General features: G+C 40.6%; 1 protein-coding gene across 5 annotated transcripts in view; it reads left to right on the top strand.

Annotated features, from left to right (window-relative positions):
• LOC137072819 (cell death-inducing p53-target protein 1 homolog) overlaps positions 1-25,515 on the top strand; it is a 45,338-nt gene extending 19,823 nt beyond the window's left edge. The window contains exons 2-6 of one of the 5 annotated variants that reach the window (XM_067440774.1): positions 5,484-5,554; positions 5,776-5,885; positions 22,213-22,296; positions 24,801-24,942; positions 25,032-25,515. In XM_067440774.1, the coding sequence (XP_067296875.1) occupies positions 5,786-5,885; positions 22,213-22,296; positions 24,801-24,942; positions 25,032-25,137 (432 nt within the window). In that variant the 5' untranslated portion in view covers positions 5,484-5,554; positions 5,776-5,785 and the 3' untranslated portion in view covers positions 25,138-25,515. The remainder of the gene's footprint in view (positions 1-5,483; positions 5,555-5,775; positions 5,886-22,212; positions 22,297-24,800; positions 24,943-25,031) is intronic. The other 4 variants (XM_067440770.1, XM_067440775.1, XM_067440771.1 and 1 more) reach the window with 4 other exon arrangements.
• The last annotated feature ends 391 nt before the right edge of the window (positions 25,516-25,906 follow it).

Genomic DNA, 25,906 nt, shown 5'->3' with positions numbered 1-25,906 from the left:
ATATAATTCAAGTATAAATATGTAAATAACACAAGCCGCTAAGCATATTATATAGTTAGTGTATAACTTGTACCACATAGAGACGTCCTGCTCTAGTCGTTTTTGCTGCTGCTCCTGTTCAACTGCAGCCTCTGGGTCTGATTCCGGATCATAGATGTATGGCTGTATCTGATTAAAAGCCATATTTTTATTTTGAATAAAGTTTTTTTCCCGCTGTTAGGGATGACACAGCTTTACGACGCACTCGACTCAACACAATAGCAGCAGCGAGCACACGTCATTATTTAGCTCCGCTCACACGACACGCCCCCACCCGCTCGGCTTTTTCCGGAAAGACTCGGAACAGCGCATCTTTCTTATATAATTATAAAAAAAATAAAGACTTTTCGGAGATATGCAGGATGCAATGCTACTCTATAGGTACTCAAGATTGACATGACACTGACTGAAAATGAGTGTTTCACCCCCCCTTTAATCAGAATATTGTCTTATTTAGAATAAGGTCAATAATTAGATTACTGCTGTCCATGTAAACGTAGTCAGTGTTATCTTGCCTGTATTTTATGACGGGCTGCTGAACCACACCCTCTCTCTATCGCAAGCCATTTTAGCATTTAAACCTTTGTCTGACTATCTATAAATATATTTAAAGATAGTAACAATTGTATTTTGACTAGTGATAATTATAATTCGACTAGTCAAAATGAAAATTAGAGATATCTGCAATTATAATTGCACTAGTAAGAAATCTGATTCGAGATATCTCTAAACACATTGGCCCTCATTTATCAAAAGTGCGTACACCAAATTTCCAGCGTACACCTTGCGTACACCCAAACCCACGGTGACTTTGAGATTTATCAATATGGACGTTGGCGTACGGCACGCTCAAATCCTACGCCAGCTCAGGAGGTGGTGTACGCACGTTTGAGTTAGTGGGAAAATGCGCAGAAAAACAATTCCTAACACCACAAAACGCACTGACAAGATATGCTATATGACCCACTGTTAAAAACCACAACAACAACATTTAGTGTTTATTTTTGTGTAACATGAACGTCAATGTTTAATTTGTGTGACTTTACCAAAGCGTTTGATCTGTAGGCATATATTCCTCCAGTCGCGAGCCTGTGCGCTTTATCTGACGGTTCAGGCCCGCCTGGCCCAGCAGCTGCGCACGGACTGGGACTAAAATAATTCAGACTGACAAAATAATAAAAATGGCCTTCTTCTTTTAAATAATAATAAAATCAATAAAAACGGCATTTTCTTCTAAATAACAAGCGTCATTAAGAATAATAATCATAATAATAATAATAAGAATCTTACAAATTGTCATGTAATTATTAATGTGAATGAATCTTACTCGACATCACATCATCATCACTATTGTACACCCCAATACATGTGCCGTGATACGAAATTAAATGCTAATTGTTTCCAAACGTGCTGTAAAATAATGCATTGTGATGGTAATTTATCATCCAAACAGCTATTTAAACTGCTGGAGTGTGCTTCTCAACCCCCACACTAACAGTAGCTACTCGTAATTTGGGTCCATATTTTGTTTTTGTGAGCGCCTTTATTCCCACTCTTTAAACTCCCAAATAAAACAATTTCGGGTTTTTTTCCACTTCCCTGGTGATGGTCTCGATGGGCGCATCTCAATCATCTCAATAGTTCAGTAGTCAGAGCACTGATCAGGGAGTCAGCCCGTTGACTTATGTCCTAATCAGTGCCCTGACTAGTGGACTAAAGAGATGATTGAGCGCGCCCGATCTCCACGTCGGAGAAGTTTCGTTTCTTTGCCGTCTTCTGTTTGTCCATGGCGTAAAATGAGGGCGTGGGGGAGGCGGAGACTTGAATATATAGGGGCGTGTTATTCTAATGACGATCGTTTTCAGCCGCGGGATTTATCAATGGCAAGTATTGCGTACACCTGAATTGCAGAGGTGCGCACAGTTTCATAAATCAGGCGGTTAGAGGAGTGTAAGCACAATCTTACACCAACATATACACCCGTTTCTACGCAAGATTGATAAATGAGGGCCATTTTGACTAGTCAAAACTCTTTTAAAGATATCTGTAATGACGTGAGATATCTTCAATAGACGCGTCACTATGGCAAGCCGTTTTAGCATTAAATACACCTTCGCATACTAGTCATAAATCAGTTTTGACTAGTCATAATGCCAGTTCCAGATATCTACAATGTGATTGTGACTAGTCATAATATGGATTGAAGATATCTACAATGTTAATTTGACTAGTCATAATATACATTCAAGATATCTATAATGCTATTTTGACTAGTCACATTCTTCCATTGACTTCCATTGGAAAATATTTCCAGATATCTTCAAATGAGTTTTGACTAGTAGAAATTGTAATTAAAGATATCTTTAATTGATTTAATACTAGGCATAATTCTAATTAGAGATATCTCAAATTACAATTGCACTAGTAAAAATTATAATTAGAGATATCTCTAACTGGTTTTTGACTAGTCATAATCACATTTAAGATATCTTTAATTCATCAAATTTAAAGATATCTAAAATACATTTGTAGATATCTGCAAATAATTTATTACTAGTCAAATTATAATTGAAGATATCTTGAATTGGATTTTTGTCTAGGCAAAACTTAATACGAGATATCTTGAATTGGAATTCTTCCTAGTCGAAACTCATTTAAAGATATCTGCAATTTAATTATAGATATCTCTGTCTGATTTTTGACTAGACAGGTCTTTCTTTGGAGATATCTGCAATTAGCTTTGTGACTAGGAAGAATATAAATGTAGATATCTGGAATTAACATTCTGACTAGTCAAAACTCCTTTATAGATATCTTAAACATGCATGCAAATATGCCTTAGCTAAGCCCCACCTTAAACATTTTATTAACCAATCCTACCGCGGAAACCGTTGTCATCTGCCATTTTGTTTAAGAATTGTATAATAAAAGTCCTGCGTCTTTGGTCATTTTAAGCTTCTTTAAACAGAAAGAAATCAAACGTATGAAAATAAAAATGTACCTGGGACATGTGTTAAAGTGACATATAATATGCTGAGAAGATCAAGAAGGTTGTTGTCTATTTCTAGGCTATATATTAAAGTAATAAACAAGGTTGAGATGCATGCTGTGGATTAAGTTGTGTTAGTTTTCATTCCCAAACGAACACATTTAAAGCTAAGCATTTGGCCTTATTTCTGGTGCAACATTACATATGTTATAATTTTAAAATAACTTTTCAACACACTGGCGCTCATCACTCAACACAGCAGAATATCCCATCGCAGATCTTTTGCTATAATACAATACACCACTCCCACCTTGTGGATTATTACCTTTATGACACGAGTAAACACAACGCAATATACTAATCAATGTAATCAGTAGCTACATCATGTCGATGTTATTTAAACATTTATTAACCTGTAATCTTTTTTAAAATCATTATTAAATGTTTTTGACTGGGTCTGCTGGAGACATTAAATCATATGCATCCAAATGTTGTCACTCGTCGATTATTGGTGGAAAATTTCCTCACGTCACAACCCTACACAACAGCGCAGATTTGACTAGGAGCAGGTACAATTCAGATATCTTAAAATAGAGTTGTGACTAGTCGAAACTGAATTAAAGATATCTCTAATTACCTTTGCGTATGTGTGACGCGTCTATTGAAGATATCTCTGACATCATTACAGATATCTTTAATAGAGTTTTGACTAGTCAAAATGTATTTAGAGATATCTCGAATCAGATTTCTTACTAGTGCAATTATAATTGCAGATATCTCTAATTGTCATTTTGACTAGTCGAATTATAATTATCACTAGTCAAAATACAATTGTTACTATCTTTAAATATATTTATAGATAGTCAGACAAAGGTTTAAATGTTAAAATGGCTTGCGATACGTCACACATACGCAAAGGTAATTAGAGATATCTCTAATTCAGTTTCGACTAGTCACAACTCTATTTTAAGATATCTGAATTGTACCTGCTCCTAGTCAAATCTGCGCTGTTGTGTAGGGTTGTGACGTGAGGAAATTTTCCACCAATAATCGACGAGTGACAACATTTGGATGCATATGATTAAATGTCTCCTGCAGAACCAGTCAAAAACATTTAAGAATGATTTTAAAACGATTACAGGTTAATACATGTTTAAATAACATTAACATGATGTAGCTACTGATTACATTGATTAGTACATTGCGTTGTGTTTACTCGTGTCATAAAGGTAATAATCCACAAGGTGGGAGTGGTGTATTGTATTATAGCAAAAGATCTGCGATGTGATATTCTGCTGTGTTGAGTGATGAGCGCCAGTGTGTTTCGAAAAGTTATTTAAAAATTATAACATATGTAATGTTGCACCAAAAATAAGGCCAAATGCTTAGCTTTAAATGTGTTCGTTTGGGAATGAAAACTAACACAACTTAATCCACAGCATGCACATCTCAACATTATTTATTACTTTAATATATAGCCTAGAATAAGACAACCTTCTTGATCTTCTCAGCATATTATATGTCACGTTTACACATGTCCCAGGTACGTTTTTGGATTGGATTGGTTAATAAAATGTTTAAGGTGGGGCTTAGCTAAGGCATATTTGCATGCATGTTTAAGATATCTATAAAGGAGTTTTGACTAGTCAGAATGTTAATTCCAGATATCTACATTTATATTCTTCCTAGTCACAAAGCTAATTGCAGATATCTCCAAAGAAAGATCTTTCTAGTCAAAAATCAGACAGAGATATCTATAATTAAATTGCAGATATCTTTAAATGAGTTTCGACTAGGAAGAATTCCAATTCAAGATATCTCGAATTAAGTTTTGCCTAGACAAAAATCCAATTCAAGATATCTTCAATTATAATTTGACTAGTAATAAATTATTTGCAGATATCTACAAATGTATTTTAGATATCTTTAAAATTGATGAATTAAAGATATCTTAAATGTGATTATGACTAGTCAAAAACCAGTTAGAGATATCTCTAATTATAATTTTTACTAGTAATAATTCAGTTAGAGATATCTCTAATTTAATTATGACTAGTGCAATTGTAATTTGAGATATCTCTAATTAGAATTATGCCTAGTATTAAATCAATTATAGATATCTTTAATTACAATTTCTACTAGTCAAAACTCATTTGAAGATATCTGGAAATATTTTCCAATGGAAGTCAATGGAAGAATGTGACTAGTCAAAATAGCATTATAGACATCTTGAATGTATATTATGACTAGTCAAATTAACATTGTAGATATCTTCAATCCATATTATGACTAGTCACAATCACATTGTAGATATCTTAATTGCAATATCGACTAGTCAAAATTGCAGAGGAGATATCTGGAACTGGAATTATGACTAGTCAAAACTGATTTATGACTAGTATGCGAAGGTGTATTTAATGCTAAAACGGCTTGCCATACTCTCTCTCACTCACAGCCATCCGTATCCTCCTACTAAACGCTCTCTCAGTGAAGCAACACAACTGCACGGTTCCCCACGACATACAGGTACGAACATACATTTTTTACATGAAATAATTATGCTTTTGTTGTATGTAAAGTACATGAAGGGATTTTATTCAGGTTTGCATTTTTAAGTCAACACTATCATAGCGTGCGGAGTTTATAGGGAAATTAGATTATAGGAAATAGAAAAAAAGGACATAACTAAGATAAAGAAACTTTCATCTTGTTTCCATTTGCTCATCTTCCTGTATTCTCATTCCCAGGTCTTTAATAATGGAGAAGGAATACACACCCCCTCCTTATTCCGGTCCTCAGCCGACCCAGACAGACATGAACTACCCAGGACCGCAGGCACCCTACCCACATCAAACAGGTCAGATCTTCTGCTTCCAAAAGAGCCAACAGGACGATTACAGACCAGAACGTCATAAAATCACAGTCTAATGCCCTTTCACACTGGACGCGACGTGCGAATAATTCGCGCGATGGTTTTTTTTTTCCCGATCAGAATTGTGTAATGAGCGCTTCCACACCGAACGCGAATGTGCTGAGGCGAAAAAACGACATTTATTTTTTTCGTTTCGATGTCGATTTTTTTTTACTCTAGCGGCGACAAAACGGCTTCAACCAATCACATAACAGGACTTCTTCATAACAGGAAACAAGGGTGACGAAATGTCCAGTTGATGTCACAATCAACTTTAACTTTTGCCAGGCATGGCATTTCTCATGAGATTACAACTGTAATCTGTACAGCTGCAGCTGTGTTTGCCCACTATACAGACAGCAATAACTTGACTTATAAATTAGTATAATAACTTATACGTTTTTATAAATAGTTTATTTTTTTCTAAACATTGTGTCCGCGATTATGGAAAGTGAACGTGTTTCCATCAGTAGGCTACGTCTGTGGCACTGAAATGTTTACATGTGACTCGACTGGAAACATCTGCTCGGATCGATTGATTCGCTGAAGTGCGCGGTTTGTCTCGTCAGATGCGCTGACGTCTCTGGAGGAGATCCTCAAATTGTCCCGCAGACTTTAGAAAGTGAGTGCAGAACTGGCCATGATAAAGTTTTAGCTCCTGTAAGATTAGCATCCTCCCCTTCAGACTCTCTGTTCTTTAAGACTGGCTGCACCCAAAACCTTCTTCTCGGTCCTTTAAATAAAATGAAAAGCTCGTCTTCACTGGATGATGAAGTGCCCGTGTTTTCTCAGCTGTCGCTGCGAATGTTTTGTAATGTTGGAACTCTGAAACGTCGCAAATTCGTGTCGCGGCTGATGTGCATGGTTTTGACGCGAAATATTCGCTTATTCGTTACGCGTCCGGTGTGAAATGACCTTAATGCTTTACAGGGTCACCCAGGACCGCAGGCACCCCACCTTAAACAGGTCAGATCTTCTGCTTCCAAGAGCCAACAGGACGATTACAGACCAGAACGTCATATAATCACAGTCTAATAATGCTTTACAGGGTCCCATGAGCTATCTGGATTAATGCACTAACAAACGAGCGATCCATCTGTTGCAGTCAGTGTTAGGGAAAGTTACTTTGAAAACTAACGCATTACAATATTACGTTACTCCCTTAAAAAGTAACAAATTGTGTTTTATTAAGAAAAGTAATCCATTACGTTACCTTTGCATTACTGTTTCTCACCTTTTTTGTTTTATAACAAAAAGTTAAACTCTTGGGCAAATGTAAAGGCCATTTCACAACAAAATTTTAACATTATGGCTGAAGGAAATCCTATTTCACACATGTACAGTAGAGGGCGCAGCAAAAAAAAAACATTCTGGACTACAGCACCTCTTATTTGTAAAAGTAACTTTTTTTGTGTGTGTGTAAATTTAAAAGTAATGCATTACTAGTTACTTGACAAAGTAATCTGATTGCCTAACTCAAGTTACTTGTAATTTGTTACCCCCAACTAGGGATGGGTACCGAAAACCGGTATTAAACGGGCCCCGGGGGTGAATTTTGAAAGACCGTTGTATCGATAAGCTCGGACGTTATCGGTTCTTCTGTCGGTACTTTTGAAAATACACGTGTGGAGAAAGAGAGAGAGAAAGAGAGAGACCACGAGCAAAACGACAGAGGACAGAACTTAACAGTCAAACATATATTTAAACATAAAATGTGCGCAAGAGGATGTTCCCAAGTCGGCGCGCGCGCTCCGAAACAGCCGCAACGAGACGAGCAAATTACACTTTCGGTTTCACACTCGCGTCTAAACGATCAAATGAACACAAACATCTATGTCAAAATCCCGGCTTGGAGAGTCTCTTAAACACAACAGTTTAACAGTTTTAGTTTGTGTCTAAAATGGACGTAGTTATTATGGATATAGTCAGGAGAAAGTGTAGTGCATCTGCCTATCAGTCGCCTAGAGCTGCACATCTGTCTTAAAGAGGCAGTGGTGTTAATAAACATGCTGATGAATTACTACGAATTAAACAACCAAATGCAAAGAGAAAATCCCTCACAGTTCTTGAATTAATAACTTCAGCTTCATTACGCATTATTTTGGCTATTTATGATAAACTATGCAGTGTTATTTTACTAGAATTCTACCTGAAATTAAAGCACTGTATAGGCCTATATAATGTGTATTTTTGTTAATTGTGTGTGTGTGTGTGTGTGTGTGTGTGTGTGTGTGTGTGTGTGTGTGTGTGTATATATATATATATATATATATATATATATATATATCTCAAAAAAAAAAAAAAAAAATATATATATATATATATATATATATATATATAATCTCAAAAAGTACCGATAAGAATACCGTTAAAGTACCGGACCGATAAGCAGTATCGGTAAGAGTAGTAATACCGTTAAAATCTTAACGATACCCATCCCTACCCCCAACACTGGTTGCATTATTTATTCATAATTTTTAACATTAGTTACGACTCTTGGCTGTTAGTTCATGCTAGCTCAGGATCATTAAATCCAGCGTTAGTTCTGGCAGGGGGTTAGTCAAGCTCACATCAACTGACTGTCAGCTGATCACGTCTACTATAGGAATACGATACCTATCACAGCATGCTCATATATATGAGCTCTTCAGTATGATCAGCTGCTATCGCGTTTTCCCGGAGCTTATTTACCCTCCTCCATTCCCAGCTCCTCCACTCGTCAGTCAGGATTTGGCATCTGATTCCCCCTGAATCAGATTCAATTCCCAAATTATGTTTTACATTTTAATATTGACATGAATGCTATCTGTAATACACATTGCTTCTGTTCTGTGTACCCTATCACTGCTCTTCCTGCTCTTATCCATGATAGTGTTAGTTTTTATTAACAAATACAGCTGACTAACTTCAAACTAAACCTACACCAGATTCTTTTCCGTGTAGCACGGCACCATTAAGATCTGTTTTATGGATGGGTTATCAGGAAGTGGTGTGATGTGCAATGGTTCAGCCAGTGATGTCAGTTGTGTGTTAAAGGGCACCTATTATCTAATTCTACTTTTATAAGGTGTTTGAACTAGGGCTGGACGATATGGCCAAAATTTATATCACGATATATTTCTTAATTTTGGTCGATATGATATAATTTCGATATCGATATGAACTATATAAAAGCTTTAGAAAAACTACCAAGAACTGCCACAAGGGATTTCTGTACCTACAAATTTCTGAAAAATTAATTTGCCAAGTCTATGAAACCTCCTCCTATAAAACTATATAATATTTTAGAAATAAAAACGGTACAAATAAATTAATGTTCACCTTTTATTTGTATTTAGCCTTTATACGAACAAGAAATGTGAAATCACCGTCAAATAAACATAAGACTCTCACTTCGCAGACGCAGTTTATTGAGCATTTTCTTTTAAGTTTTAAATTTCAGTGAAGAACGATTCATAGCGCTATATTCTCCTTTTATGCAAAACTATAGACCTTTATCTACTGGTGCACAAAAAATAAATAAAAGAAGACTCAATTCAGTGGCCTATTTGCGCTCTGTTTGAGATGAGTGCACGCTGCTTTTTGCAAGGCTTTAAAGGCACAATATGTAATGTTTCAGCATTAAAAATATAAAAGATCACTATATCTATGTTATATATTTTTTAAAGTTGTGTGTTTACATTATCCCGACAGTTCCAATTAACTTCTAAATCCAGAGAAATTAATATTTTAATTCGAAGACACGGACCGTGTCTTTATTTCCGTTATGTCGCCAGTCTTTCACGTCATATCCACGTTTGCGTCTTGCTTCCTGCGAACTCGGCGGAACCGCCAAACTCAAAGAGGAACACTGACAGTATAAGGGGAACACCCGTATAAAAAAGTCTGTATGATAATGGATCGTGACTACTCTTTGCCTGTACGTTGTGCCAGCTCAACAAAGCGCAAACGTAAGGGTGAAAAAAATGACCCGAGAAGATTTTGGGACAGTAGAAGAAGCAAGAGACGTGTAAACCTTGGAGAAGCCTTTGAAAGATGCCGAAATCTTCGTGACAAGCTCGGACTGCAGAGAGATGCTGATCTCGCTTGCGTTTTAATAAACAGGTCATTTAAGTAACCATTCAGCTAACATAATAATCAAATAATCATAACATGCTGTATGTTTGCATATTGCATAGCGATCTTGACCACATTGAGACGAGTTTAGCTGAATACGTATACATTTTGTATTGTGTCGTCTTTTCAAACAGGCGGATTCTGTGTTTTTGGAGACAGAAACAGCTATTTTTTAAAAACTGATTCAAAAGTATTTCTATCCGTATAACTTATTTGGTGACACGATGATGTCGTGTAAAACGCAGATGGACTAGCTATTATTGGTTTTATATATAGCTGGAGAAAGTAACGTTAGCTTCGTAAGGTAATATGCCACTATCTTGGTCAATTAATATAAGGTGACCGTCACTTTTAACATATGTTAATACTAGCTAGCTACATATAATATTGATTTAATAATGATCTACTTATTCATATATCTCTGAGTTCCAAAATAAATGTTTATTAGAATTATTGATGAACGTGGGGAGCGACACACCGCGTGTTCCAATGAACAACGTATTGCTGGTGCTGGTTCTCTCATTTACTATGTTTTATGTTGGTAATGATAAACTAAATTGAAATTTATTTCCCTTATTGAACAGTTGATATACAGAATGTTCGACAATCGCGGATGCCATGTCAACATATTGTAACATGTTCTAAATGTTATTGTGTTTTAGTGGACAAGGAGTTTAATGTTTATGTGACACTGTTCATTTTGGTGTTGTGGACTGTTATCATACTTCATTACCTGTTATTGGAGGTTCGGGTTAAATATGCGAAGAGGCTCCACCCCCTAGGGGTTTTTTGGGAGAAAAGCGGAAATAAAGGAGAGAGGAGTGCCTCGCTGTTTCAAGTGCGGTTCTCTGTTTAAGTCGGGGTGTGTACGGCGTGGGTTGTGGCCGACAACAGCCCAAATAAACACCCCTTTTCACCAACACTTCTCATTATTGCCTGAGAACGTTACAACTGGTGTCAGAAGTAAAAACGATCGCAGACAGCTGGAGATAAAGTGTCTGATTTGAGTCCTGATTGTGCGTGCGTGATTCAAGCAGCTGATCTTCCACGGGTAAGAATGGATAATACCGTGCGCATTAAGATGGAGGAAGATGACGGTTATGCTGGGGCAGCAAATACGTTTGGTGGGCACACCGCGTCTGTAACCAGTCACTTTAAGGCGAATTTGGTGAAGAAAGAGCCGGGTGAAGCCACTGATGCAGGCCAGAAAGCGAGCCGCCATTACCCGCCGCTGCCGAGCGGCATCGCCCGCCATTGCCCGCCGCTGTCGAACGTCATGACGTCAGACGCCGACGCGTTGTTCTCGCATGAAGCGAGGGGTCAAAAGGTAAACAACAATGGCGGCGGCCATGAATCGAATATGCCGGTTGGAATAAAAACACCTAAATACTCTGGCAAATCGGATTGGGAGGCTTTTCATGCCCAATTTGAGCTATTAGCTCATGCATATGGTTGGTCAGAAGAACAGAAAGCCCTTCAGCTCGCTCTTTGCTTAACAGATGATGCACTCTCATGTTTGTTGCTGCTTGACACTAGTGAAAGAGCTGATTATGATGCATTGGTTGGTGCATTGAGACGCCGCTTTGGACAGTGTTTCCGATCTGAGCTTCTCAGGTCCGAGTTGCACAGCCGTCAAAGAATTCCAGGAGAACCACTGCGGGCTCTGGCCAATGATATTGAATCTCTAGCAAGGCGAGCTTATGCACATATTCCACCATCAGTGCAAAGCGAGTTGGCCCGTGATCAGTTCATCAGAGCTCTTTCTCCAGCAGAACTGCGCATACATACACAGCTGGCACGCCCACGTGATTTGGCTGAAGCCTTAGAGTTGGCGCTGGAGAGGGAAATGGCGGTTGAAGCAGCAATGATGGGGTCAGCACTTGACCCCTCCCCCACCATCAGGGCAATGGGAGGGGGTCAAACAGCTTCACCAAAACCTGAATGGCTGGACGAGATTACAGAGATGATTCGCGGGCTAGCCTTGCCTCCTCCCAGACGGCAGACACAGGCCCGACTTTGCTGGGGGTGTGGTCAGCCGGGGCATTTGGTTAAGGAATGCCCTGTGCTAGCTAAGAATTCGGGAAACAGGAAGGGGGCGCAGTAGGCGGGACGCTGCAGACCCCCAAGCCCTTGTCCCGCTCAGCACCAGTGCAAGCAGACAGGCCAACTATAAACAACGGGACGAATGAACTAGGGGTGGTGGTAGTAGGAAGGACAGCTATATCAGATTTTTGCCATATTCCTATTGGTATTGAGGGAGTTGAGTGCACTGCCCTGGTAGACACAGGGTCTACAGTGACTGTGGCTCGTCCGGAGGTGGTGCCAGAGGGAACACAGCTGGAGAACACAACAGTTCAGCTGCGCACAGTGACGGGGGAGCTGGCACCAATGAAAGGGAAGGGGCTGTTGACACTGACTGTCGGGGGCGTGAGCGTGCAGCATCCTGTGTGGATAGCTAATGTGCAGGACAGTTGTATCCTGGGTCTGGACTTTTTGAGGGACCATGGCTGTCAGTTGGACCTGTCTAAGGCCACGTTGAGTTTCGGTAATGGTCAGGTGGTTAGGATGAGGCCTCCAGGAACTCGTCACACAGATGGGCCGGCGGTTGGTTCTTGGGCATGTCACTTAAATGACGGGGACAGCTCAAGCTACACAGTACCACCCAGTGAGTCCCAACAAGAGCCCCCGTTACAGTGCACCTGGCCTAGGACTGCTCCGGGAAGAGAGGGGGAGACAATGGGGGTGCTACGGGAAATAATGCAGAGGAGCTCCGGCGGCTTGGACAAGCAGCAACAAGAACAGTTGTGGGAGCTGCTAGTGGAGTTCCAGGACTGTTTTGCCTGTGATGAAGGGGACCTGGGTCAGACTTCCCTGGTACAACACCATATCGACACAGGGGATGCAGCGCCCATACGTGAGCGACCAAGACGCATGCCCTTAGGACGGCAGGAGGCTGCGGAGCAGGCTTTAGTGACGATGCAGCGCGCCGGTATAATAGAACCTTCTGAAAGCCCCTGGGCATCCCCAGTAGTCATGGTCCCGAAGAAGGGGGGGGGGAGTGGCGCTTTTGTGTCGATTACAGGAGGCTCAATGCAGTGACACGGAAAGACTCGTACCCTCTTCCACGTGTGGATGAATGTTTGGATCATGTGGCTGGGTCTTGCTGGTTTTCATCATTGGACTTGAGAAGTGGGTATTGGCAAGTGCCACTGACGCCGGAGGCCAGACCCAAGACGGCTTTTTGCACGGGTAGGGGGCTGTGGCAATTTAAAGTTCTCTGTTTTGGTCTTTGCAATGCCCCTGCCACATTTGAGCGCTTAATGGAGAGAGTACTTGAAGGCATTCCGCAGCAGCAGTGTCTGGTGTTTTTGGATGACATACTGGCACATGGGAGCTCTTTCAATTCAGCTGTTACAGCCTTGAAGGCAGTGCTGGAGAAAATTAGAGCAGCAGGTCTGAAGTTACATCCCAATAAATGCCGGCTGTTGAGCAGGCAGGTGACCTTCTTGGGGCATCACATAGGCAGTGAGGGAATTGGCACTGCTGAAGACAAGGTGACAGCCGTACGGGAGTGGCCTGTTCCGGTGAGCCAAAGAGAGCTAAAAAGCTTCCTGGGTTTAGCGTCATATTACAGGAAGTTTGTACAGGGCTTTTCCTGTATTGCTGCTCCCTTGTACAAACTCCTACAGAAAGATCAGTGCTTTGTCTGGTCAGAGGGCTGTCAAAAAGCTTTTGATACTCTGAGACAGGCCCTGGTGTGCGCGCCCATTCTGGCACCTCCTGACCCCCACCTGCCCTTCGTTCTGGACACTGACGCGAGTGGGGATGGAATAGGTGCAGTCTTGTCCCAGGTGTACCCAGATGGGGAAAGAGTAGTGGCCTATTTCAGCAAGGTGCTCAGTAAAGCTGAGAAGAGATATTGTGTCACACGACGAGAGCTGTTAGCCGCTGTCTCCGCCATCAGACATTTCAAGTACTATTTATGCGGTCGGCATTTCATCATACGCTCCGACCATGCCTCCTTACAGTGGCTGATGACGTTCAAGGAGCCAGAGGGCCAGGTGGCTCGTTGGCTCGAGCAATTGCAGAGTTACGAGTTCACTGTGACACATCGTGCGGGGGAACGGCATGGTAATGCAGACGCCCTGTCGAGACGGCCATGTAGTACGCAGGGATGCAAGTATTGAGCGCAGAGAAGCCCGGGAGCTGGAACTTAGCCAGAAAATCGACTTGGTCTGCAGGGAGCTGCAAGAGGTGGATGTCACTTTATGGGCAGAGAATCAGAGGCGGGACCCAGACCTGCAGCCTGTGATGCTGTGGGTAGAGGCACAGCAGCGACCACCCTGGGAGGAGGTAGCAGCCCTCTCCCCATTCACCAAGGGATTGTGGGCCAAGTTCAGATGCTTGCGGCTAATGGAGGGGGTTCTCCAGCGAGCATGGGTGGTGCCAGCAACCGGAGAAAAGAGATGGCAAGTAGTGGTTCCTGGGGGCATGCAAGAGACAGTGTTGACGGCCATGCATGGCTCTGCAGGATCTGGCCATTTTGGGGTGACAAAGACACTTCGACGTCTGCGTCAGAGCTTCTATTGGGGACGGCTGAGGCGTGATGTGGAGGACTTTTGCAGGCGCTGTGATCTTTGTACAGCACGCAAAGGGCCACAGGGTCAGTCCAGGGCCCAGCTACAGCAGTTTCCAGTGGGGGAGCCAATGCAGCGTGTGGGGGTAGACATCATGGGACCATTTCCTCGCACCACGCAGGGGAATCGCTTTGTTTTGGCTGCAATGGATTATTTTACTAAATGGCCTGAGGCCTTTGCACTGCCTGACCAGGAGGCTGTGACTGTTGCCAATGCTTTGGTGGAGGGCATGTTTAGTAGGTTTGGGGTTCCCCAGAGTATCCATAGTGACCAAGGTAGAAACTTTGAGTCCAAGGTATTCACTTCCATGTGTGAGCGGCTAGGAATCAACAAGACCCGCACCACCCCACTCCACCCTCAAAGTGACGGGCTCGTAGAACGATTCAACAGGACACTAGCTGAGCAGTTGTCCATCTTAACATCCACTCATCAACACGATTGGGACACTCATCTGTCGCTGGTATTGATGGCATGTCGCTCTGCTATTCAGGACTCTACCTCATGCACTCCGGCCCTGCTTATGTTGGGTAGGGAGATTAGGACCCCTGCAGAGTTGGCCTTTGGTCAGCCCCCAGATGCTCCACCTGTTCACGCAGGACCGGAATATGCGAGACAGCTCCAAGATCGTTTGGACTCCGCCCATGCATATGCCAGAAGGCAGTTGGTGACTGCTGGGGTGAGGCAAAAGAGAGCTTATGACATGCATGCCCGGGGGCGTGACTTTGGGGTGGGAGAGCTAGTCTGGGTCTACAGCCCAGTGAGGAAGAGAGGGAGGTGTCCGAAACTGGATAGCCACTGGGTGGGACCATGCCCAATATTGGAAAAGCTGGGGGAGGTTGTATATCGGGTGCAGTTGCCTCCTCGGGGGCGCAAAGTGGTGCTGCATCGGGATAGGCTGGCCCCTTACCGGGGTGCTGCATCACCGCTGGCCAGCACAGTGCTTCCTCCACAAAACGCTGAAACCCCGAAGGGGCCAGAGGGGGTAACCGATTTAGCAGAGATGGCCAGTGGTGGCCAGCAAGTGACACCGTTAACTGACACCCCTCTGGGCAAGTCTTCGAGGGGCTCTGAGGAATCAGTACCTGGAGGCCAAGGTCACACGCTCCTCAGGGGGCGTCCAAAGAGAAGGAGGAGAACCCCAGTCAAGTTTAGAGAATTTGTCCTCGAGGTCGAGGACTTCAGTAGAAGGAGGGTAGTGTAACATGTTCTAAATGTTATTGTGTTTTAGTGGACAAGGAGTTTAATGTTTATGTGACACTGTTCATTTTGGTGTTGTGGACTGTTATCATACTTCATTACCTGTTATTGGAGGTTCGGGTTAAATATGCGAAGAGGCTCCACCCCCTAGGGGTTTTTTGGGAGAAAAGCGGAAATAAAGGAGAGAGGAGTGCCTCGCTGTTTCAAGTGCGGTTCTCTGTTTAAGTCGGGGTGTGTACGGCGTGGGTTGTGGCCGACAACAGCCCAAATAAACACCCCTTTTCACCAACACGTCTCATTATTGCCTGAGAACGTTACAATATCTATAATTTGAGTAACTCAAATTATGATGCGGTTAATATGTCAACATAGCCTACCAACTTATATTTATAGACCATTTCAGAATGTTTGTAAACAATCGCCTCAAGATACTTCCGGGTGGCAGAACGCGAGCGGCTTCTACTGACAAACTGAAGAGATCAGCCGGCTACTGTAAATAGTAACATAGTTAAGAACATTGCTGTTGTTTAAAGTTGAAACTATGACGAAAACGTGTTGTGTTTGGGGTTGTGCCATCAGATATACAGGAAAAGGTGTAGGATTTTATCGATTTCATTCAGAAAGAAGTAAATATATGCAGCAAAACCTGTGGGTGAGGAGGCTAAAGCGAGTGGACGTCGTCAAAAGTGGCGCTACAGAGAAGTATTCTCAAAATGGTCCATCTACAAAATCATAGCAGAGCATAATTATCTTCAGCTGGGGAATTTCGAGACTAATATTAGTAAACTTTAGATCTCTTTTAACCCCTTACGATTCAAAGATCATACGGCCTCAGATTACTATTGTTCAACATTCACTGCTCATCACACATTATCTGGACAAACTCAGTATCATCAGAAAGATTAAAGACTCCAGCTTTGATATTTGAACACTGTTTATGATAAAACTGGGTTGCAGTGACATTCAATTCTTAATTTATGTCAGGAGTGCATTATTATCGATCCGTTATGAACGATATTTTGAATAGATTATCAGACGCACTTTATTCTCTCGTCTTCACTGGCTCATTTGTGTTCACAGAGATCGCAAAGAACAGCTTTCAGTTTAGCTCTTAGTTTAAAAGTCCTCATATTTGGAGAAATATTGACATATCACGTTTGCAAAATATTTCGTCATACAGAATACCATTTCTATTCATTTCTCACGGAATTATTCGATATAAAAGAGTTAAAACATGCGCAGACCTCTCTCCTACTGTCTCGGACATTTCCTCATTCTGGCTCGAACGGGCCTATTCTAAATTTCTACGCGTGAACTAAGAAGCTAATAAACACACGATAACTATGGAATAAGGTTTTTGTGTGATTGTTCATGTGATTTCGGCTATTTTATATCAATAATGGATGTTTACATGACTGCTAACAGGTGTAGTGATTAGTTCCATATAAAATTATAAATATAACATATTTTAACATCAGGAGTTTGTGAGATATTGCAGATGCCACGAGTCATTAAAGTGGATCATTGCATCAAATCAGCTGGGAAACAGCATGACTGCACCGCGAGCCGGCCGCGATCACACAAGGTTTCGTGTTAAACACAGACACCGGAACTTTCAATGTTGCTGCTATAGCTTCAGATACAAAAAATAAAGAAAAAATGTGTGCAAAGGATTTGTTGAAAAGCAGAGAACAGGGAAATAGACTATCTACGATAGCCTAACATATTGTAATTCAAACAGCAACAGTCACTAAAATAACTACTCAATGGTAGGCTGAAGCTCATTTAAAAATTGTGGTATTAGACTAGCACTACATCTACTAGACCAAGGTTAGGCATTTCATGTATTGCTATCTCCTGAATTAATTAATCGGTCCCTCAATAATCATGTTAACTATGTCTGAATACTAGCGTTGCCATAGGAACGCTTCGGCTTTTGCCACCCGGAAGAACGTTTATTACTGTTGTGACGTCATGGTGAATTGTCGTATAGCGACCACCAGCACAACATTCTGTCTCACACATTATCTAACGTTACTGATAAGTTTGTTAACGGTAGCTCGCTGCTATTTCATTAGATTGACATTACATAAAGTGAAAAGCTGTAACTAAACTTAACAATAATAGAGATGTAATATAACAATTACCTTGTCAGTGAACATGTTTTCTGCTGGAGATGCCAGATTCGCTGGTTGATAATGACAACAACTCCTATGAGCTCACGCACTTTCCCAACGTCATCAAAGTACGTCTGTTGTTATTATTTTGAATGAGTGACCCCTAGTGGCCAAAAGTTGCATACTGCACGTTTAAACACGAGCACATGATACATTATCGTGAAGCCATGTCTGACCGTCTTTCACAAGCATTGAAAGGTAATTTAAACGAGAATGAATGCATTGGTGTTAATACATGACATTGTGTGCAAATGTGGAAAGTATTAAAACAAATGTGCCACTTGCCTCTTACATAAAAATAGTCTACATGGATTATTTTTAATAATCAATACAATACGCTTGTCATCGTATTGTTAGACATTAGATTGATGCAGCTATGTCGATTGTTACACCCACCTCTCCGGCACATTTTGCAGCACACTGAAACCTGAAGTTTAATATCAGCCCCATTCGCACGGGATTAGTATTATCTGGGGACCTCTGGCGATTTGTAATAATTGCAGAGAATGCCTGTGATCTTAATCCCGTGCGAATCGGCCGTCTGTAATTTGTAAAGTAAAAATTCCCCTGCAAATGACCCATATTTCGCTGAACACCGAGGTCCTGTGATAATATTAGTCCCGTGCGAATCGACATCTCTGTGATTTGGCCAGGATTAGGCGGATTGTATATCATTTTTGCAAGCTTTTTTTCTTCATGTGAGCATTTATATCTTTATATCTTTCACGAAGAATAAAGTCTGCATTCATAATGCGCACAGTTATGAATTCCCGTGCAGCCGCGCCCACGCGGATTATACTTTCACTTTAGAATGAGTATCAATTTGGGAGTAATCTGATTGAATGGTGTGTTTAATATTAACATTAGGGCCGGGACTCGATTAAAAAAATTAATCTAATTAATTAGAGGCTTTGTAATTAATTAATCGAAATGAATCGCATTTTAATTGCATATAAATATTTGACCTGAGAACAGTGAGAAGTAATTTTTCACATGTATTTTTAGTATACCATTGAATAATGACTGAATACATAAGCTTAATCAACAAAATACTGTTTATGTTTTTCAGTCCAGCACACCAGCGCAATGCTTGCCATTAAGTTTAGCAAAAGCATATTTGTGATATTTGAGGCTCGATGTGCTGCGGTGATACGCTAATTCCTTGATGTATAACTTGCACACTACCATGCTCTTGACGACGCTTCCATTCTTTCGTTTTTTAAAACAAAATTTCCCATCCACGGGGCCAAGCAAAGCGGCCTCATCAGCTTCTTCATGTTCATGTTCACATGGCTCGTTGTTGTCGTGACTCGTGAGCGCTAGTTGGTGTTCCAGTATAATCGGTCCGTCGAAACTCATTCATTGAAAAACGTTCCGCGGTGCAAAAATAAGTGTGGTTAAATTTTTTTTTTTGCGTAATTAATTAACGCGTTAAAGTCACGTAATTAATTAATCTTAATTAACGCGTTAAAGTCCCAGCCCTAATTAACATCAATACTGTTCTGAATGAAAAACATAACAGAACAGTATAGTACAATGACAATCTTGTTTAAATAGGCGCTTTTACATTTAGTTTTGAAACTGAATCTTCCGCCGTATATCAGCTTCTCACTCGTGATAAATTAAATCTGATTCCTGCCGCCGGTCTGAGCTCAGTTTATGGCGTCTGTTCACTAACTAAACGAAATTATATTTATTTATAGGCTACTGTAAAATAATCAAAACGATATCGATGCCTGTTTATGATTTCATACAGCTAACGAAGTCTTGACATCGTTTCCGGGAGAAGTCAGTAAATTCGAGTAAAATCACAGGCTTTGCTTATCCTGTGCGAATGCGCCACGCAAAACTCAGATGTGGAGGAGTCATTTCTAAATCACAGAGAACCCTAGATAATACTAATCCCTTGCGAATAGAGCTTTAGATAGCCGAACCACTTCCACGCCACTAAAGAAAGTTAGTCTTTCTTCTCTTATCAACTATTTATTTCTCCTTACTTGTGGAAGTTCGTTCAGTCACATTTGTGTTGCGGTCGAGGAAACTTATAGCTAAAACGTGCCGCGTTGGATCTATCAGCCTACTACTGCTGAGCACTGACCGTGTTTCTGTGGTGTACGTCATCACGCAAGAAGCCAATCGTGTTCTGCTCTTTCTGAAATATCGGAAATGTGTTTAAAAATCATATCACCGTTATTGAAAAAAATTATATCGCGATATATATTGATATTGAATTATTGTCCAGCCCTAGTTTGAACATACATGTGCGTTGGTAGTGTGTGTACACAGCCACCCTATAATGATAAGAATCCACCCAGTGCTTGTTTATTAATCCCCATAAATCATAAGTGTCTCAGAACAAGCCGGCTACCCTGAATGAGCCATACACAGACCGCCATTGTTTTGACACCAGAGCAGGTTTAGGTTAGCTTATTTTTGGGATAATAATTAATTTTTATTGACTGATTTATGAATTAGGGGCAACACAAGGATGGATGCAGCACACACTCTATTGCAGTTTAGAGCTGTTTTTTTTACAGATATAACGTTTATATAAATTCGCTTTTCTGGGTACTCAAAGTGCTTTCCATGGAAAATGTGCAGCATCCACCTGGATAATGCAGCAGCAGCCATATTGAAACCAGAACGCCCACCACTTTATGAGAAATACATGATGTTTTATTAACAAAGTATGGGAGGAGCACGTTCAGATAATTCACACGAGTGGAGAGCACTCGGCCAATCAACGATAAGAGGCATATATATTTTCAGCAGTCTTACCTCTGTTTGTTAACAGTTTATCAGTGCACCACCCCTTCTCCACACTTTTAGATCTAACCACTTACATACACGGGGGGAGAACTCTGGGGTCGGGCCAAATTTCTGGGATTTGGGAGCGCACACCAAATACGCATTAAAGCAGTAGTTCATCCTGAAATGAAAGTTAAAGTCTTCTTTTACTCACTCTGCTGTTGTACCAATGCCTTATGTCCTTCTATCTTTATTTCGGAACTCAAAAGGAGATTTTTTTTTAAAGCGTCCTGCACGCACGCGCTCCTCCATTTAATGGCAGAGAATGGCGACCAAGCTAAAGCTTTACAAAAATGATTATTTCTTATTTGCCTTATTGAAGAGACGATAGTCAGGTTTTTTTTTCAAGCGGCACGTCCCGCAATCTCTCTTGAAGCTAATACGGAAGTAATGTAAACTGCGATTCCTCAACTGGCCACTAGAGCGGCTCCAGAAGGAGCAGAATCTCGTTGAGACTCATGTTAAAATTCTCAACTTTACAGAAGAAAAAAACATATTTACAGCCTGCTACAAATTGTGGTTTTGGCTTATACGGCTAATTTTGACCTTCATGACAACTGTGAGGGAAGTAAAAAATGTTATAACTCATTCGTTTACGTTATATAAAGCCTTAAATTCTGCATAATTAAGGGTGTAGTTACAGGTGGATAGCCATCTAACCGCCGTCTATAGTCATTGTGTCACATAAGCTCCGCCCACATCCCGCCTTTTTGCCCATTTTCTGTTATCTGGGAGTGACGCGATGACGCGCTCACAAGATGGCGACGGCCAGCTCGTCTCTACTTTAAGCTTCAGAACAACTTATCCGAATCCTATGGGTGACATCACGGACAGTACATCCATATTTTTTTTACAGTGACAGTCTATGGTTTTTTTCTGTTGAGCCTGATTTCTTAAAATGGTGCGTGTTTGCACTTATCCTGGGAGCCATGACAACAGTGTGAACAGACGGCTGGCACACACTCACAGGAGCGTGCACAGAGTAATGGTGTTGCCGAGCTCAGTGTTTTGACTGAATAATAGGGTTTCTATCTTGCAAAACTTTATAGTATGCTTCCTGAGCACTTTACATATACGGCATCCGGCTCACTGCCATCGACATCATTGTGTGATGCTTTTGTATCCTTTTACATCTTTTACACTGAAGGTGTTCATTCCCATTGAGCCACACCCAATGGGTGAATGTAATCATGGCTAGTGTTTTCTTTGACTGGTCATTTGTTTAATTGGATCATATTTTACAGTGATTTGAGACTAACTGGCTTTTAGATAAAGTGAATGATCTCACATTCTATAAATCTCCAGTGCAGTGGGTTTCAGTGTTTCTGACTTTTACAGATCCACAAGCTGCGCCTTACCAACCACCTCCATATGGGTTCGGGGGTCCATCCATCAATGTCCAGCCCACCATGATCCCTGTCGGTGAGTGTTCAGCACCCAAGAACCATCACTTCTCATGTTTTATTCATTTCATGAGTTAAACACTAACGGTTAGTATTATGAGGAGGATAAACCATTTAAATGTACTTTTCATATTACAGTGCTTTCCACTGTAAGATTTAATTGTTAGTTGTTTGTGTATCTTTCTTTAATTGGTAATCATTAATTCCACCAATCAGGCAGCAGAAAGGACACATGTGATTGTGATGTCTAAGGCCTAGTCCACATGTAAATGTGTATTTTTATAGTTTTCCCTCCTCCGTTAAAAAAAATAGCTTCTACAAAACGCACAAAACCGCTATAAAGTGCTCGGAGCATGCCAAACCAAAAAATACAACCTTAGCCCTAAAACCATATTGGCCAATCAGATGCCTGGATAAAGGTTATTGTCGGTTTTGGTTCTGACATAAGCCAAAATCTCCCGTTTTTCTGTCCAGGCGGCAACACTGCAACCAGAGTTTCTAAAAATCTTCATCTTGGCAGTAGTTTTCAAAAAAGTGTAGTGACTGAAAATGCCCATGTTCGTGTGGAAACAGACAGGGCCTACAACCCGACCTTGAAATCTAGAGGGTTTCCTAACGTTTAGAGGACACTGTACGAGTTTAATAAAAGAAAAAAACTTTAAAGGTGTCATGAACTGTCTTTTTTGTTCTTTTTTTACTGTTGTCTGAGGTCAACTGAAGATGTTCGTGTTGTTTTTACATTCAAAACATCATAACTAATAAGAAATAGGCTATTTTCTACACTGGTTTTGAGGCTCTCTCCTGAACGCTGGGTTTTGATGGGCGTGCCGCACTGGAGACTTGGGAGTAAACGCCCACGGCTAGGATTGGATAAAATTTGCATATTTAATAAGCTTCAGCTCCCCTGTTCAGTTCATTTCACACGAGGGAGGGATTGTTTTGAAAGCGGCAACCGGAATGAAGGTTTTTATCAAACAAACACAATGATTTATTTCTCATCCACCCGCGATTGATTGGACTATTATTTTTGTATCACATAGCTCGCACGATCGGTCGATATAAGCATAAACACACACACATGCGCGTGCCCTTCAAATGTCAAGTCAAGAGAGAGAGAACACCACAGAACATAAAGAAATATTAAGATGTTCACCGGCCTGCCCACAGGGTTACGTTTTGGTAGCCCGTCTGGGAAACACACAGCCCTGGGACGTTGAGCTTTGCAAGCCCTGGCCCATACGTGTCTGAATCCAGCGTACTAAAGGTATGTTCTGTTAGACGCGTACACATAAGCAAAATGATGTATAACAATCATATACTATTAAATATAAAAAACACGTTTTACTCACATAAGTGTGTTGCACCATTCCTGTCGGATCCAAATCCAGCATCGACCGGAGATTTGTTTACAAACGATCCCGCAGTGAAATGAAGTAAATATGTCTGTGAGCTGGAACTTCATTAAAAATAAAGTTCAACCACACATTCCTAATATTAGGATCCGAAGGAAGCTTATGCAGCGACTGTGTTCTTCCACAACCAGGAATAACACAATATCTTGCTATATTCTTCACAGCTCCATGAGTCGGTGGGCGGGGCTTCTGAATTAGTCGTGTTGTAGTGGCAGTGTTTTTTCGTGCGATGACGCAAAGATGCGCACACGATCGTTTTCTGGGCCTGGTGTCTATAAAAGCTTTTCTTTTACTAACAAGGACGTTTTCAGCTCTGAAACTTACAGGATATTTTTATATTACCATTTTTGGATACATTTTCTTTCATGTGTAATACAGCGAGTTATCTCCTAAAAGAAAGAAGCATTTCTGAAATGCCGAAGTGAGTTATCAGTAATTCCCCTCTCACTTCCTGTTCGAACCGATGTAGGTTTGCAAACATTTGCGTAATGCTAGTCTATAGTCTTCATTGGCTGCCTGTGATCATTGGCACTGGAGATGTAGTTGAGATTGGAAGAGTTTGGTTTGTGTTGTCGACATGTCGAGAAGACGCCGTTTTTTGCGCTGCCGTAGCAATTCCATTATTTGCGCTACAAAACCAGTGTGTTTATGATTATGACAATGAAATTAAAGAATGTTAACAATTAAAAGTTTGCTATATTAAGCGGTATAACAGACTGTGTTTGTACAGGTAAAATAACTGGAAGCCAGACACGTTCAAGCGTTTCTTTTTTTCATCTTGAATGGATGTAATTCCAATGTAGGACACTACAAAACAAAATTGCATCCCTTCAAAATTGCATTATAGGGGCACTTTAATATTTTGTATACACGCACGCACACATCTTACTGATTCCAAACTTTTGAATGGTGGAGGATATAGATTAAATCTCTGCAAGAGGACTAATTTAATCTGGGTGACATGCAAAATATTCATTTTAAAGGGGTGATGAATGGAGAAATAAACTTTCCCTTGAGCCTTTGATATATAAAAGGTCATAAAATGCATAATTGTGGCACTTTATATGCAATATTTGTCCCTGATTTAATAGATGCATTTGTACATTTGCAGTTACACAGATGGTGGATGCGGGTCTCACTGATGTACCGCGCCGTGTTATCTGTCGTCACTGCATGATGGAGGTCACCACGGAAATCGAACATATTAATGGTGCGCTCACCTGGTTAATCTGCGCAGGCCTTGCAATCTTTGTGTGAGTATGATAACTGTAGCATTAGAGCGTTTAACATCCTTGAATTCACAGACTGCTGATATGTAGAGCTTGTCTGATGTGTTTTTCAGGTGCTGGTTCTGTTGTTTCATTCCCTTCTGTGTGGACTCGTGGAAGGATGTGAAGCACACGTGTCCAAACTGCAAAAACGTCATTCACATTTACAAACGAATGTAATGATGAGTGATCAAAGATATGTAATTTGTATACTTTCATTAATTTAACATTGTGAAATATATAGAATAAAAGTTATGATATGATATGAGATACGTATGATATGATATGATATATGATATATATGATATGATAGATATGATATGATATATGAGATTATATGATATGATGTGATATGATATGATAATTAATTGTCAGACTGGTCTGAAATTTTTCTTGCATGACAGTAAAAAAATTCTAATAATGACAGAAATATTTAATACCAGTAATAGAATTACACTTTAGCTGGAAGGATCATACAAACTTTCCATTGGCACTGTATTTGCAAATGAATGTTTTTATAATGTGTAAATATTTATGAATAAAATATGTTCTATTTTAGCTCTATTTGCAGTGGAAATCACGTGTTTTACACACACACCTCCACCTCCCCACCACAACTGAAACGTCGATAGAGTACATATTGTCCCAAGCTTCTGTGTTAAAGAAACACTGAAGCGGTGTTAAAGTTAATGAGATAATCCATGATAATACATTCGTGATGAACACCTGCTGTTAACAAGCAGAATCACTGAAGAAAAAAGAGAAACACAACAACTACAATTGACTTCAGCCACAGCCTTAGATTAAATCAACTGAAGATACAAAAAAACAAATATCTTAAGATCTCAACAGAGGAGGATTAAACAACTACAAAATATTTTGAAAATGTTTAATCAGAAGTCGCCATTATGACAATTAGTGTTTGCTTTAGTTGGCTCTTGACCCTTGA

This window comes from Pseudorasbora parva, chromosome 4 (assembly GCF_024679245.1).
Source record: "Pseudorasbora parva isolate DD20220531a chromosome 4, ASM2467924v1, whole genome shotgun sequence".
In the NCBI taxonomy this organism is placed as follows: domain Eukaryota; kingdom Metazoa; phylum Chordata; class Actinopteri; order Cypriniformes; family Gobionidae; genus Pseudorasbora; species Pseudorasbora parva.
The sequence above is the reverse complement of the archived record's forward strand: the minus strand, read 5'-3'. Positions and strand labels throughout refer to the sequence as shown.